At 44.4% G+C, this 14,800-nt stretch overlaps 1 protein-coding gene across 3 annotated transcripts in view; it reads right to left on the reverse strand.

The window, feature by feature from the left end:
• Positions 1–4,750: 4,750 nt before the first annotated feature.
• EPHB1 (EPH receptor B1) overlaps positions 4,751–14,800 on the reverse strand; it is a 457,376-nt gene continuing 447,326 nt past the window's right edge. For 2 of the 3 annotated variants that reach the window (XM_003265255.3, XM_030816781.1), the window contains exons 14-16: positions 14,204–14,397; positions 13,208–13,363; positions 4,751–9,751 (exon numbers count right to left, since the gene is read on the reverse strand). In XM_003265255.3, the coding sequence (XP_003265303.1) occupies positions 9,643–9,751; positions 13,208–13,363; positions 14,204–14,397 (459 nt within the window). In that variant the 3' untranslated portion in view covers positions 4,751–9,642. The remainder of the gene's footprint in view (positions 9,752–13,207; positions 13,364–14,203; positions 14,398–14,800) is intronic. The other variant, XM_030816782.1, reaches the window with a different exon arrangement.

Consider the following 14,800-nt stretch of genomic DNA (forward strand, 5'->3'; position numbering starts at 1 on the left):
TGGAGCTCCCAGGGATAAAGATGCATGAACAGACCGTGATAACACAGAGGGCTGAACACTGTGATGGTGAGAAGCACAGAGAATGGAGTGGGCAAAGAGGAGAAGCAGCTAACCGAAGTGGGAGGAATCTGGGATCCTTCAAGTAGAGCTGAGGCTTGAAGCAGAGCCAGGAAGCAGCCAGGTGAGAGGAGGTGGGACAGGGCAGGGGTTGAGCAGTGGCCACCAGGGACTGTGACAGCCTTGATGGGTGCCAGAGGGGGTGGTGTTGGGAAATGGGAACAGAGGTGATAAGGATTCATAGGTTTCCACATTTCAATTTTTTAGTTCCCTCCACAATATTTTACCATATCCACACATTAATTGTACTATCTTTTAGCTACCATTATGTCCCTAAAACCAAGAACCAGTTTTACTTTCATAAACTTATTTTTAAAGGAACATTATAATTAGTGTGAAATAATGTATATGTTTTTGTGCTACCTTTATTTTTCTCCAGTGTACATTAACATAAATGCATAATGTACACTGGAGATGTACACTGTATAAATATATAAAGGATGTGGATACATGTGTCCTGAAACCCTCTCACCCACTGACGGTGCACTCAGCACACTTTTGGAAACCCAATAGATTGACCCCGAGGATGACATTTCAGTCACAAGAAAATCTCTGAACAGTTATTTAACTGAAGAAATTTCTTCATATGGACTAATAAGCCCAGAAATTGGGCTTTAATCAGAAGAGGATATTTGACTTAGTAGCAGGGATGAAAAGCCATGGGCCTGTGTGAATGAGCAAGCAATGTGCCTATACGGCATACGAAATTCCAGAATCTAGCCAGTGGTCCAATATGGCAAGCAGCCTGGGAATCCACCCAGGAGCAAGGCAAAGCTCAGTTCCAATCTCTGCAAACATGCAAGGCAAAGGGGAGAAATGATTACGATGACAGTTACACATAACCATGAAGTTTACAAAACCCCCAAATCCATGGAGGTTAAGGATTGACCTTTATCAGAAGGCAAGACCACTTTTTACAACAAACCTCAGGAACCCATTCATTTTCTATTTTTATATCATGCTTCCAAATTGCTAGAAGGAAAATGAACTGATACTAGCCACCATTTACTGAGTACTCCCAACAACCAGGACCTAAACTATGTGATTTGTGTGTGGCCCCTCATTTCACCCTTGCAAAATGTTGTGGGTTGAATATTACTCCCATTTTATAGACACAAAGCCTCAGAGTGTACATATGTTGCCTGCACTGTGTGGCAGGACTGAGGTGGCCAGTAGGAATTTCCAGAAGGCGTCTAGCTCAGGTGGGGATATGGCTTGGTAACTCAAGAGAACACACTTCAGGCAAATAGGCTCAGTTCCAATCCTTGCTTTTCTGTGTGATCTAGAACAAGCTACTTGAACTTCTCTGAACCTCATTAGTTAATTCACTTTCAAAATGGGTATAATAACAGTTGTATAAATAATTAGTTTGCCTGGCTTGTAGTAGGCACTCAAAATAATGGCAATTGCTATTACCATTTACATTATTTAATTTATGATTATTATTTTTGAGAACTTCTCAAGTGGCCATAATTTCAGCCCCTGACCCAGGAGCACCTCCTCTAATTAGCTGGTAGAAAGTTTCCCTTCACATTCTAAGAAGAATGTAAGATCCACTAAGAAGAGAAGACTCCCTTTACTTTCAGGGAAGAAAATGCTGATTAGGGCTCTTGTACCAAGTTTGGGTATAAGGGTGACAGCTGGAAATGTCTACAATTATAAATGTAAGGTATAAGTGTCACCTTTTACCCAAACTTGGTACAGGAGCCCTAATCAGCATTTTCTTCTCTGAAAACATCTTGGCTATGGTCAGAGATCCCTGAGGTGTCTATGATCACACAGAAGTCCAGTTGGCATGCCATACTCCACTGGCATTTAGGGTTGGCTGCTTGTGTGCTCAGCCTCCTGGGTCCAGACCTTTCCTAGTGTATGCTGGAGGAGGAAGGCAATTGTTCCAGCATGGGGGTGAGGGAGATCTCCAAGAGTCAACACAGAGCCACAACAATCTAGCAAAAGGAGGACTAGCTGCTCAGAACTGGAAGCAGTTCATTCTAGCCATACAGTTTAGACATGGATCACTTTCTGCAGCCTTCATTTCCTGGAGAGGTGGGCATGACCAGAAACTGGCATTGGGTAGCCACCGAGGGCTTCTGAGCAGGAGAAGAGCCTGTGATGTTTTCATCTTCCTTTCTCACTAGATCCTCTCATTGCCCACTCTCCCATTTCACTAGAAATGGGTGTGCTTGCCTGATTACTCTCACATTGCCATGGAAAGACCTGTGAGTTCAATCATGGCTCTTCATCACAAGAGGTTGTGGGAACTAAGTGATTAGACTGTGAAGAAATTGGAAGGTGAGGTTGAGCTCTGCCAGGGACTCATGCCATGCTTCCTTTATGCATCCTCCAAACCAAATTGGAATTACTTCACTTTAAGCCATACCGTCCCTCCACCTGAACTCCCTACCTTCTTGGGGTCTGACCCTCTCAATTATCCTCTTTCTCTTTTTCTCTCCCTGTGGAATCTTTTTCTTTTAGCTTTTAAACATGTTCAAGAGTTTCCCACTAAAAAATAACAAAATAACAACCACCAAAAAGAGCCTCCAGCTACATCCTTACTTGTCTTCTCTTCAAAGTCACTCTTTTTGGAAGATTGTGATGTTCTCTCTTCCCTCGACTCAGCTAGCATCTTCTACCAACACCTCTCTGCTGAAACTGCTCTTACCATGGTCACCCAGGCCTTCCTGTGGCTGAACACATGGGCAGTTTTTAATCTTTACCTAATACTAATCCTTTTCGGCAACACTGGGAATCGGGACCACCGTTCCCTCCCTGAGATATTTCCCATTGGCTCCATGGACACTGCACATTCCTGATTTTTTTCTCTCTCTCTGTAGTGACTCTGTCCAGACTCCTCTGTGAGCCTTCCTTTGCCTGGACATTTGTTAAATATGGTTGTTTCTCAGGGTCCCATGTGGGCTCACTTCTCTCTCCATTCACATTCTCACGCAGTAAACTCCTCTACTCCTGTGGCTTTAATTACCATCTAGACAATGGATGGCTCCCAAATCTATTTCATCAGCCCAAATCTCTTTGCTGAATTATGCAGCCCTGTATCCAATGGCTCATAGGCAACTCAAATTCGTATTGTCCCCCTCTCCCACAATTTCTTCCTCCTTTTGTATTCTCTATGTCAGTGAATGGTATCAACATCCACTCATTTTCCCAAATCAGAAACTTGGAGTGTCATCCTCAACTCTTCCCTCCCTCACCCCTGAAAGCCAATCCCCCTTTCCCTTCTGCTGCTCTTGCCTCCTTTTTATTTCTTGAATCAATCCACTTTTCTCCATCCCCACTGCTACTTCTATGCCTTCACCCAGGCTGCCATCATCTGCTGAGATTATTACACCAGCCTTTCAACTAGTCTCCCTGAATCAACTTTTGCCATTCGGTTTTCTATTTTGTGACCAGAATGATTTGTACAAAACATAACTCCCTTGCTTCAACCTACTTTCCACAGCTTCCACTCAGAGTAATACCTGGATTCCTTCTCATGCTCTAGCCCCTGCTACCCCTCCAGCTGCTCAGAGGGAGCACTGTATTCTCCAGCCTCTCCAGCAGCATGTGAGCCCACAAACACGTCATGTACTCTCTGGCTTCTGAACCTTGGCCCTTGCTGTTCTTTCTACCTACAATTTGAGTTCCACCACTACCACCACCCCCTCAACTTGATAACTCCTTCCATTACTCAGGTTCCAGTTTACCAGACCACCCTGGGGTTGCCTTCTTTAACTGCCTGGGACAATAGTAGTGCCTGCCTCTATGCTCACATAGCCCTCTTCATTTTCCCATTGGAGTTATTTACAACATTGAGTTCTGCTATAAAAATTGTAGTTGAAATTTACTTGTCATTGTATTCTGTCAGAAAGCCATTTTCAGAGTATAGCAGTTGCTCATGTACATGCAAATATGAATTTAAATAAGACCAGAAGAGAAAACCAAAGTTTTCTCGGGGTAAAGAGAACTTCTCTCATTTAAGAGTATTTCTCAGTTGCTTAGAAGTAGCTCATTTGCCCATAATTTTGTTTTGTTTTCTTATTCCAACATTTTTTTTTCTTCTGGTGAAAGGGAGGCCACAGGAATTCTTAGAGTAATAGTGGCTTTAGAAAGGATAAACAACTCTTGGAAGAAAGCCTTAAAGTAGAGGTAGTTGTACAAAACACCAATGAAGTTTCACTGGCCAGAGAAATGCTGTCCATCCTCTCTGCTCAGCCAGACATCTTCCAGCAGGACACAGCCCTGGTTCTGCTCTCAGAGGGTTGGACCATTCTTCGCCTCTGCTCTTCAATGCCCTTCGAATTTGCTGCCATTGTACCAGGGACAACATCAAATTCATTCCTGCATCTCAAGGCCTTTGCACAGTGACTGACACTCAGTGGGAGGCTGCCTCACCCCAGGCTTGGGCTCTGGGGAAAACTGTGACATTATTTTAAAGATTCAAACAGGGTTTAAAAGGAGCGTTTTAAACTTCACAAAACTAAAATTAGAATAGGCTACGATTGATAGCAGTTAGAGTAATTGAGAAAGATTCCAACTAAATACCCAGGGATTAATTTATTTTAAAGCATGCTCTTTAAGGTCATGGACTTTTGTAGGTGAAATAATGACATGTTAAACTTTCTCAATTCGAACTTACTTTAATCACCACACATTTATTGAGCATCTTCCATGTGTCAGACAGTGTGCTGAGTGCTGGGTACACAGGTTAGTAGGATGTGCCCTGTGGCCACTTTCATTTGGAGAATTCCAAGGTTCTGCTAGGATACTATGTGCTAAGTCATGACTCACAGCGTCATAAGAACCCCTCAAGGACCAGTGATAACAAGGCCAGCCCAGGAGGGATGCAGGAGGGAGAGCTCTCCTTTTTTGCCGGTGAGTGATGGAGGCCCATCCATCCCATCCACTCTTAATCAGGTCTGCAGAACACATCCTCCCACCCCCTACCAGGGCTTGTACTCTCTGAGAGGGACTGATAATTTGTTCTCAGACCTCTGTATAACTGTTCTCATTTGGAAATGGCTGGTCTCAAGAGACTCCCTGGTGGTGAATATTGTTGCCATTGGACCTCAGTCAACTCGAGTGACCTTCCAGTGTGATCCAGACATACCCTTCCTCTTTTGGCCACCTTTCTGTGACCTCAGGGATTCCCCTCTACTATGCTCCTGCCTGCTGTCCCAATGATATCTTGGACAATACAAAACCTCTCGTTACTTTCAGAAATGGCTCTTTGACTTCTACATGGACTGCAAGTCTCAGCCAATGCAGAACTCGGGCTGATAGGAATCTTAAGGCCTCTTTTAGCACTGAGTGTCCTTGGAGTGCTCTGGATGATGCCTATTTGTGGCTGATCCCTGTCATGGCTGTGCCTTCCCCCTTGCTTCACTGACAGTGACCTCACCATGCCCTCAGCCAGTTGGTGCCAGAGCCACTAATATTTCTGAAAAGATGATGAAATTCCCAGGCTCCCCGAAAGGGCCTTCTTAGAATGCGAGGGAACTGTTAGAATCTTTCGTTTTTACTGATACTTTGTAGATTCTCTTCTTCCTGCTCTATGTCTCAGTCTTCCTGCCCTCCGATATTCCTAAACCCTCACTGGTTTCTCTACTGTCTTCATAAGTGCATGATCAAGGAAAGCTTTACGTTCTCATTTAATTTCAATTATCCCGGGTGGCCTTGGCAAGAATCCAGTGACCTGGCTCCACAAGTAACGTGGTGGGAAGGAGACATATGGAGAGGTGGAAGGCAGGAAGAAGCACATAATTTCAGTAGTGTATGAATGTATTTGGACACCCAGGTGATACAATAAACATATAATCTGTAGATTTATCTACCTCTCTACCAGTCATTCATGTCTTTGAGTGCTGGAAGGGGCAGGGAGAGGATGTGGAAAGGTGGGGCATAATCTCCAAGGATTCTCTGCAAATCACCTCCATTTCCGTTACCCTTGACCCGGCAACATTAATTAAACATCTCCCACCTGCCCCCGTGTGACCTCCGCCCACCTGACTCCCAGTGGCTGCAGGTGTGCTGGCTGAGCAGTCCCCTTTCTGTGAGCCACGCTCTGGGCTGCACAGCATGGCTGCAGGTTCCATCTCTTTAGCCTGGCTCTCAGGGCTATGGGCCACTGACCATTGTGCAAAGTGTGTTTTTAAGAAAGGGTCAAAATTGGATTTAGTCTTCTGCGAGATGATGAGGCAGCATATGTAGCTGAAATTTAGAGCACTGGGGTCTCACTGACAGAATTCTCCCCACGGAGCTTCTTTGAAGGTGTTAGTAAAGCCCCCTGGAGCTAAATGTGCCAGTGGAAAAGACACAAGATGCAAACCAGCCTCTCCCATCACTTCATGCCAAAAGTGTGAGGGTTCGTTCCCTTCTTTCTGAGTATCTCAATAACCTCGATCACTATTATTTCCTGAAGCAGGAGCTTTATGTCTATTATCACTAATTCTCAGGAAGGTAGGCTGGGGTAATACAGTGGTTCTCAAAGCATGGTCCCTGGACCAGCAGCATCAGCAGCACCTGGAAACTTGTGAGAAGTGCATGTTCTCCAGTTCCACTCTAGATCTGCTAAATCAGGAGCCCAAAGGTGGGGCCTGTGATCTTTGTTTTAACAATACCTCTAGGTGATACCAATGCACACTCAAGTGTGAGACCCACTGGGGTAAGTGGTTAAGAGCAAGGAGTCAGGTTGCCTGAATCAAAATCCTGACTCCACCATTGTGTGATCTGGGAAGGTCCTTTGTCTCTCAGTTTCCTCATCCAAAATTGGGAACAATAAATTACCTGCTACTATTTCACAAGATTATGGTGAGGAAGAGATTTCATGCATGTAAGGCAGTTAGATAAGTGCCTGGCATAGAGAATCTACTCAGGAATGTTACATACTCTTCATCAAAGGTAGGTATTATTTTCCTATTACACAGATGAGGAAACTGAGGCTCAGAGAGGTTCATGACTGGCCCAGTGCTGCAGAGGTAATGTGTGAGGGCTCACTCAGTAGTGACACATCTCCTTCCCTTCATGCTTCATGTGTTCCTGTAGTTCATCTGGGGTGTAGGGGTGGGGCCTTGTGCAGGGCATCTGTGGGGGTTGGGGGTGTCCAGATCTTGATCGTGCCCACCTCACTGAAAACTGTGCCTCCAGGCACCCTGGCCTTGGCTCTGCTGACCCCTCATGCTTTCCTCTTGTGCACTTTGGATTCTCGCTGTCTCCATTCTGGGATCTATGGTGAAACCAAGCCAAAGGGTTTAACAGGACTTTCACCTTGACCCTGCTTTGTCCACAACCAGAAGATGAGTTGGCATTGGTGGAGGCGGCAGTGAGAATTCAGGGTTCAAGATTCTGCCAGAGGAATTTAGTGACAGATTAAAATTCATTCCTGTGGAAAATTGAGAGTAGATTAGCCAAATTGCCTAGACTTGTATGATACTCATGGATCGGGGTCTTTGGGGTAATTAGTAAATTGTGCATGGAATTGGTAAGCAATTAATAAAGGGAAATTTTCTCTTCTACCTGCATGGTTGGATTGGGGTCCTTTGCAGCCTCAGGCAAACTTGCTGAGAGGGGTTCTGTCCATCCACTTCCATTCTCCAGGGGTTCAGCCCATGGATGGTGATTTAAGATGAGCTCCACTGAATTAATGCTGTACCCCCAGGCTTGTGGGCCACTTTGAAGGGGTTAATTGTTCAGGGAATCTTGGCCGGTGATTTTAGAAGGTAAGAACCACCCCATATCAAAGTTAACAATGACTAGGGGAAAAGGCTATTATCAGTGTAAACATGTATTAAATGAGCTACTTGGCAACCGTAACACCTTTCACTGCCTCATATCTCTTCACTCACAACTGCATGTTCACAGATAAACCACAAGCAAGCAGTCTACATTTACGAAATTGGCCTGATGTGGACTTCTCAAATGCAGTGTGTAAACTAAAATCAGGGTTGATTGATTGATAGTGTATTCATGGTGATCGTTTATGTTTATTTGCCGGTGACTTCTTAAGCCTCATTTATTCAGTTTTTCCTTTGGGTCACATCAGTGCCAGAGAGTTTAATATATTCTGCTTCTTGGCATTCATGGGGTCAAGGATGTGTTCCCTCCCTCCCACATTAGAAAGAAGGACAGTTGTTAAGGATTCTCCTGAAATTTGGGGACAACCCTCTGGGGTCCAGGGATACACACTCTGACACCATTTTACGTAAACCCAGACATGCTTCTGCTCTTTTTAATTAGACAGATAAAATTAGCAAGGAGATTAAGGTAAAAGGAGAAATTAAAAATAATTAAATGTTAGGTGGAATTTACAAAAGTGAATTGAACAATGAGGTACAATAAGGAATGTAAAGAGAAACACAGACACATTGGAAACATTCCTCGGATGCCACACGGCTTAAGCCAGTCCATAGGTAAAGCAAGAATTCTCCCTTGTCACTTCTTGAATTGCAGATTCCAGTGATGTGAAAGAACATTCTCCAGACACACTTTCCTTCTCCTTTTCTTCAGATGTTATCAGGAATAATTAATCAGTCAGTATCATTCCAGGATGGCCCACACTGCATCCAATTCAAACCACTCACCTGTTTCCTGTCTGAATTTGCAAACTTTTTTTTTCCTTTCATTTTATTTTTCTCCTTCTCCTCTCTTCCCATTGAGCCAATAGGCCGATTAGGCCAACCAGAAAGCCAAACCAACACCACATTCCAGCCCCTTTGGATTTCCTAGGGACAAAGACTTCCCAGTTCTTCTTTCTTGTTTGCATCTGTTACGAACAAGCAGTCATTTTATAACACAGACATACATATGTGTGCTTTTGCACACGGAAACAGGTTTTTCTTCTTTTTTTTCCCAATTTGTGGTTTCTTTTTCCTTTTTGCAGAAAATGCAAACAAAAGAAAAACGAGGTTTTCAATTGAAGGTACATCTCTTCTTCAATATGAAGACATTAATTGAATTGGTTGGATCCCCATGCAGTGGTCAGCAAAGTCCTTTGGCAACTGACAGAACAACATCTGGAGACTCAGGAGCTGGGTTTTGTTTGAAGAAACTTCCCTACAGGAGTCATGAGCAAAGGTAGTGTGGGAGAAGGGAGGGGACTCTCAGGGAGGAGTACAAAAGGAGAAAAGAAAAGAATGTCATTGGTGAGGAAGAAAATGGAACACTGCTTCTGTTTCTTCCCTCTACCTCCTTCCCTTTCTTCCTGTGGATGGGCAACTCCAGTCCACTGAGGGTGGGAGCTGGGTTTACTCTTGTTCTCCTGATGCATGTTGTTTTGTCTTCACTTCTGTTGAACATCACCTTTTTATATTTTTATTATTATATATTTGGTTTCCCACGGCATCTCAAGCATGCTTCTGTCACTGAGGCATGAAGGTTGCCTACTAGCAACAGGTCCAGTTGATTCTTCACTGATGGAAATGCATTCCTCAGCTGAGAAGCCAATCTCTCCAGTACATTCCACAGTGGTCAACCTCTGGTCCCCCTTGACCTTGGTCCTTTTCCCTCCTCTCCTTCCCCAAGAAACAAGAGTTCTCATGCCATTGCCGTTGGTGACTGACTCATGTGGACCCTCATAGAATGAATGCTGTTCAGGATCTTCTTCTGATGGCCTGCCAAGGTGACGCCTATTCTCAGGAGGTCTCTAGGAGGAAAGAGCCAGAAAAGAAGTCACTTTAGTGTTAGGTCAGCTTTTCGCAGATCAAAACTCATCACTAAAGCCATGCTCCTGGGAAGTAGCCATGCTACAAATATCCAACTAGCTTAAGTTTACCCAAGTTTTTGGCAAACTTCCAATTAGAGATTTTCCTGCTCACTTTCACTTTCTCCCTCTTCTCTAATGCTTCCTCCAGCTTAGGCAATCCTGGGAGTGCTGTGCCTTGTTCCAGGGGTGTGTTCCTTATGTACGGGCTCTAAGGCAGCCCCTTCATTGTCTCCTGACCCTCAGATGGACTGGAATTTTCCTCTGCTATTTTTTAACACTCCAAGTGCACACTATATGGGGCTTCAGTTATTCTGTGGAGTTTTCTGCCTAAATTAGTGATCACCCACTGAGACTGAAAAGATGTGGGGCTCACCTGGTCTTCTGATGTTTTCCCCTGAGTTTCCATTTTCTGCCTCCATTTGAATTTTAATGTATGCATTTTTAAGAAGAGTGGTCTCAAAATAACTAAAATATCTGCCCAATCAGGAACCCAAGGAATATGTCCAGGATAGAGCACTGAATTGGATTCATACGAACAAGTTCATGGCTTATAGTTGTCCTGTGCTAGACCCATGCGTTCTTCCTCGGTTAATAATAACACATAACACTGCTTGAATGCATCCCACGTGCCATACACTATCTCATTTAAACCTATGTGAAAGCATTTCATAAAAATAGAGAAACCACTGCAAACTCAATGATGATAAAAATTTAACAGTAACAATTTTTTTTGCATGCATGCTATGGGTAGATAATGGATCAAGTGCTTTGCATGTGCCATTCCATTAACCTCCCATCACAAACTAATGAGATGGGCATTATTATTTATAATAATTTATAAATTATTTCTAAACAAGGCAAGTAGGGCTCAGAGAAATTAAGTAATGTGCTCAAGGTCACACAATAGGTAAGCAGTGGTGGAGCTGGTGTTCACATACAAGACAAGTTGGTTCTCAGCACCCCTGCAGGGATGCTGGCAGAACTCTTCTAAGGTCCTGACTGTATTTCCTCTAAAGCCCCCTGAACCCAGCACAGCTGATTGCTTTGTACACTGCACATCACACCCTGGTGAACCCTTGGCTGGATCTCTGTCCACAATGCCTTGGCTCTGCCACCCCATGCCCTTTTCGGCTGGTAGTCAGTCTCCCAAGGGATGCTGCTGGTTGAGATGCTCAAAGTGTTCATGTCTTTTTGGCAAATACTTTAGGGAAGCATGCTTGAATTTTGAATTCACAGATTGTCCCACAATCCATTTTATTAAGTTGCTCATTTTCTTTTTCCATCTTTTACCTCTCAAGAAACAAATCAAATTGCTCTAATAGTGTGTGGACATGTTTTACTTTGAATGAAATCCCTTAATTTGTAGTTTCACTTTCCTTTTGGTCTTCCCCTTATCTTTTTCATTGATTATTCTCAGACTAAGAGAATTCTTTTAGATCCTGGGGGATTACATGACAGTGGCCCCCACACGCAGGCAAATCACAGTGGGAAAATGGGAGTAGCCAGTCTTCATAAACACCCATTTCGATCCCTGAACTCAGTCCCTCTGATTATCTAGGGGCATCAATTTTCACTCTAAAAGATGAGGAAGCTGGTTTCCCACTGGTAAGTGCTTCTTTTCTATTTATTTATTTTTGCTGTCTATTTGACAGTCATTCTTAATGGAAGGAACCATCTTTTTTTGGCATCACCAGGGAATGAATCTAGTTTTTAAGAAATGTATTCTGATGTTCAGTGGATCCAAAGCTAGACACACATTCAAACCATCTCCCTGGAGAAAGTAGTGGCTCTATCATTTCTGAAAAAAAAAAAAAAAAAAAAAAAAAAAATAGACCTCAGAGAGGTAGAGCTGGACTCCAGGAATATTGACAGGAAAACGGTTGGAATGTCAGGAAGCTGTCCCTGGGGGCTCAGCTACTAGGGGTGGATCACCATTGTTCTTTCCTGGGACTCAGCAACCGGTTTGCCCCAGCTGCAAGGATGGAATCCCAGCACCTTGCACTGTGCCCATTGTATAACAGGTGATCAATACGTGTTTGCAGACTGATGGATGAATGAATCTTCTACCATAGGAAATGTGTATTTACAGGCTGCCAGATCCCACAATATGTGCTGTTGGTACATGTTGTAGCCCACGGAGCCCATGAAGTCCCCCCAGTGTGTGTGTATGTGTTTGAAGAGTAGAGTTAATTTCCTAGGTAGGATTATCTGAACTTCTGTGAGTGTAGAAGGTGAAATTTTACCCTTACCAAACTTAATCCAGTGGTTCCCAAACTTTGCTGCACATTAGAATCACCTGAGGAGCTTTAAAAAACCCTGATGCTCAGATCTCACCACTGATTAGGGAAAGGTATGGGAGAAGGTATGGGAGTGAGAACCAGGCATCAATAGTTTTTAAAGGCCCTCAGGTGATTCCAGTGTGCAGCAAAGCCTGGGAACCACTGAGGCCCTGGGGAGGACAGGTAGCAGAATATTGAACTGGCAGCCAGAAAAGCAGGCTTGTGCCCCTGCTTTGCCACTTGTGAGGACCAATGTCATGTAATTTCAGAATCTGCTGAATGGAAGGGGTGGAACTAGATAAATATTTCCCAGACTACAGTTCTATAAAACCCTGCCCCTCAAAAATATGGTTCTATGGTATTTAATAATTTTATAATGGGTTCCTTTATTTCAGGATTTCTCATGGCCTTTATAATGCTAATATGAGCAGTGAATCTCCAAGAGGGTGATACAGTGCACAATATTTCCCAAATTTATTTGACCGTGGGACCTTTTTTCCAAGGAGAACCTATTAACATTTCCCACAACTGGTGCTTCTCAGAACATTCTTGGGGGAAATGCTGGACCACATGGATCTTTAAAACTCTTTCTGGCTCTCACCTTATTTGAATAATTTTATTTTGTGTATTCCTCCAAACTCCTGAGGGAGCCACAGACTGGTAAATAATTGTGGGGGATGGAAATGCATGCTTATTGACAACTGCTAAGTATAAGGACAAGCTCCCCACACATCTCAGACTGTTGCTGAATCAGTGCAATGCTTTTCCTGCTATGTTATTTAAAGTACTGGCTGGCTGTGTTCTTTCCATCTGGATGCTCTCTTTGATGAGTTGAGTTTATAAACTTAAATGGGGAAGAGACTCTTGGTGATTAGGCAAATGACATATGGCTATAACTTTGAAGAACTCTCATTTGGGGCCCAGAGTGGATCTCCACCTCCCCATCCCACCCTCACATCCCCCTTCATTTTTCCAAGGTGCTCCCCATCCAGGCCTGGTCTATACAGAGACGGAGCTCCAGGGATGAGGCCAGAAATAGGACTCACATCATCTGCAATAGCAGGGAAGGAGCACTGACCCCTAGGTGTGGTCTGGACGACAGATTCTCATCACTTACTCTGATGTCATCTGGGTGACCAGCTGGAGGGAGGTGAAGCCAGCAGTGAGGAAGCTGTCCCTGTACTGGACCATTTTGATGGCGCTGAGCCAGTCATCCACGGTGGTAAAGGCCGTGAAGTCTGGGATGGAGCGGTCGAGCAGGGGCTGGGAAGGCCTGGTGAGACAGAGAGGGGCAGGTGACCACACATTGCAGAGATGCATGGACAGTGCCCCAGTCTGGCCTGATAGCTGACCTCATGGAAGGCAGCATCCCTGATGGAATGAGGGTTATAGTGGAGCCCTGGGCTGAACCTTTCTTCCTAATGGAATCCTAAATCAGCATGACTTCTACATCCAGGTGGCCAGTGTCTCTGCCTCTGGGCACTGTCACAGGTCAGTTAACCCAGACAGACAGGTTGACATAGTGTTCAGTCTGAAGGGAACGGAAGGCTCCCAACTCCTTTGTAAACCAAAATTTAGGAGCCTCACCATTCAAAGACATAGTCCTTTTAAAAATATGCATATTTTGCCACAACCTCCCCAGATATATTGGTAACATTATTTTTCCTAGTTTCATCCTTAGCTATTTGAAAAAAAAAAAAAAAAAAAAAGGAGCAGTGAGACCCATTGCCGACCTTCTCTGGCACATTTTCGAAGGAGACACCCAGGTATCCAAACCAGAAATGCGGGTGCTATCTTGACATCTCCCTCACCCTCAACATCCGTGACCAATCCTTCACCAAGTCATAAAGATTTTGTCTCTCAAATCCCCAAAACTCATTTACTTTTTTCCACAACCATTATCCTGATTCAAGACACTATTTTCCCTATCATGATCATTGCAATGTTCTCCTACCTGTGTTTCTTCATGCATGTTGCTCTCCTCAACATAAGGCCCACACTGAAACTAGATACTCTTTAAAAAATTTGAACATGATCGTGGTCAGAGGCTGCTGGCTATGCCCCTGACCATGAAACCAGCCATATTTAGGGATCACCATTTCACTAGACTCACACGGCGGTGATGGTTGCCACAGTCTTGAGACTTGCCGGGTTCCGGATCATCTTGTCTAGGGTGTTGACAATCTCTGCAAAGCGGGGCCGGCTGTTCCGGTCCTTCTGCCAACAGTCCAGCATGAGCTGGTGTAGAGCAGCTGGACAGTCCATGGGTGGGGGCAGCCGGTAGTCCTGCTCGATGGCATTGATGACCTGCAGTGACATACAGGGAACAGATGTGATTGAGTGACTGCCACCAGCCAGTCACTCACAAATTATCCCCTTTATATGGAGCCTTCCTGATCCAGGCTGGCTCAGATGCCCTTGCCCTGTGCTCGCTCACCTTCCGCTGTAATGGATTTTCTGTGCACTTGGTTTAGCCCCCTGGACTTTGGGCTCCTAGAAAGCAGGGGCCACATTGTAGTACTTCTTTATGTCCCCAGCTCCTGGTGCAGGGCCTGACACACATGGACCTCTGTAAATGTTTGTTGAAGAATGAGCCAGTGAACAGCTTGAGCGTCTCCGCTCTTTAAGAAGACATAGGGCCCAATTCTGCCTTACTGGAAGCTGGTGGCACCAGGGGTGATGAAACAATGACACATCGGAAACCCAGTGA

This window comes from Nomascus leucogenys, chromosome 8 (assembly GCF_006542625.1).
Source record: "Nomascus leucogenys isolate Asia chromosome 8, Asia_NLE_v1, whole genome shotgun sequence".
NCBI classification, from domain to species: domain Eukaryota; kingdom Metazoa; phylum Chordata; class Mammalia; order Primates; family Hylobatidae; genus Nomascus; species Nomascus leucogenys.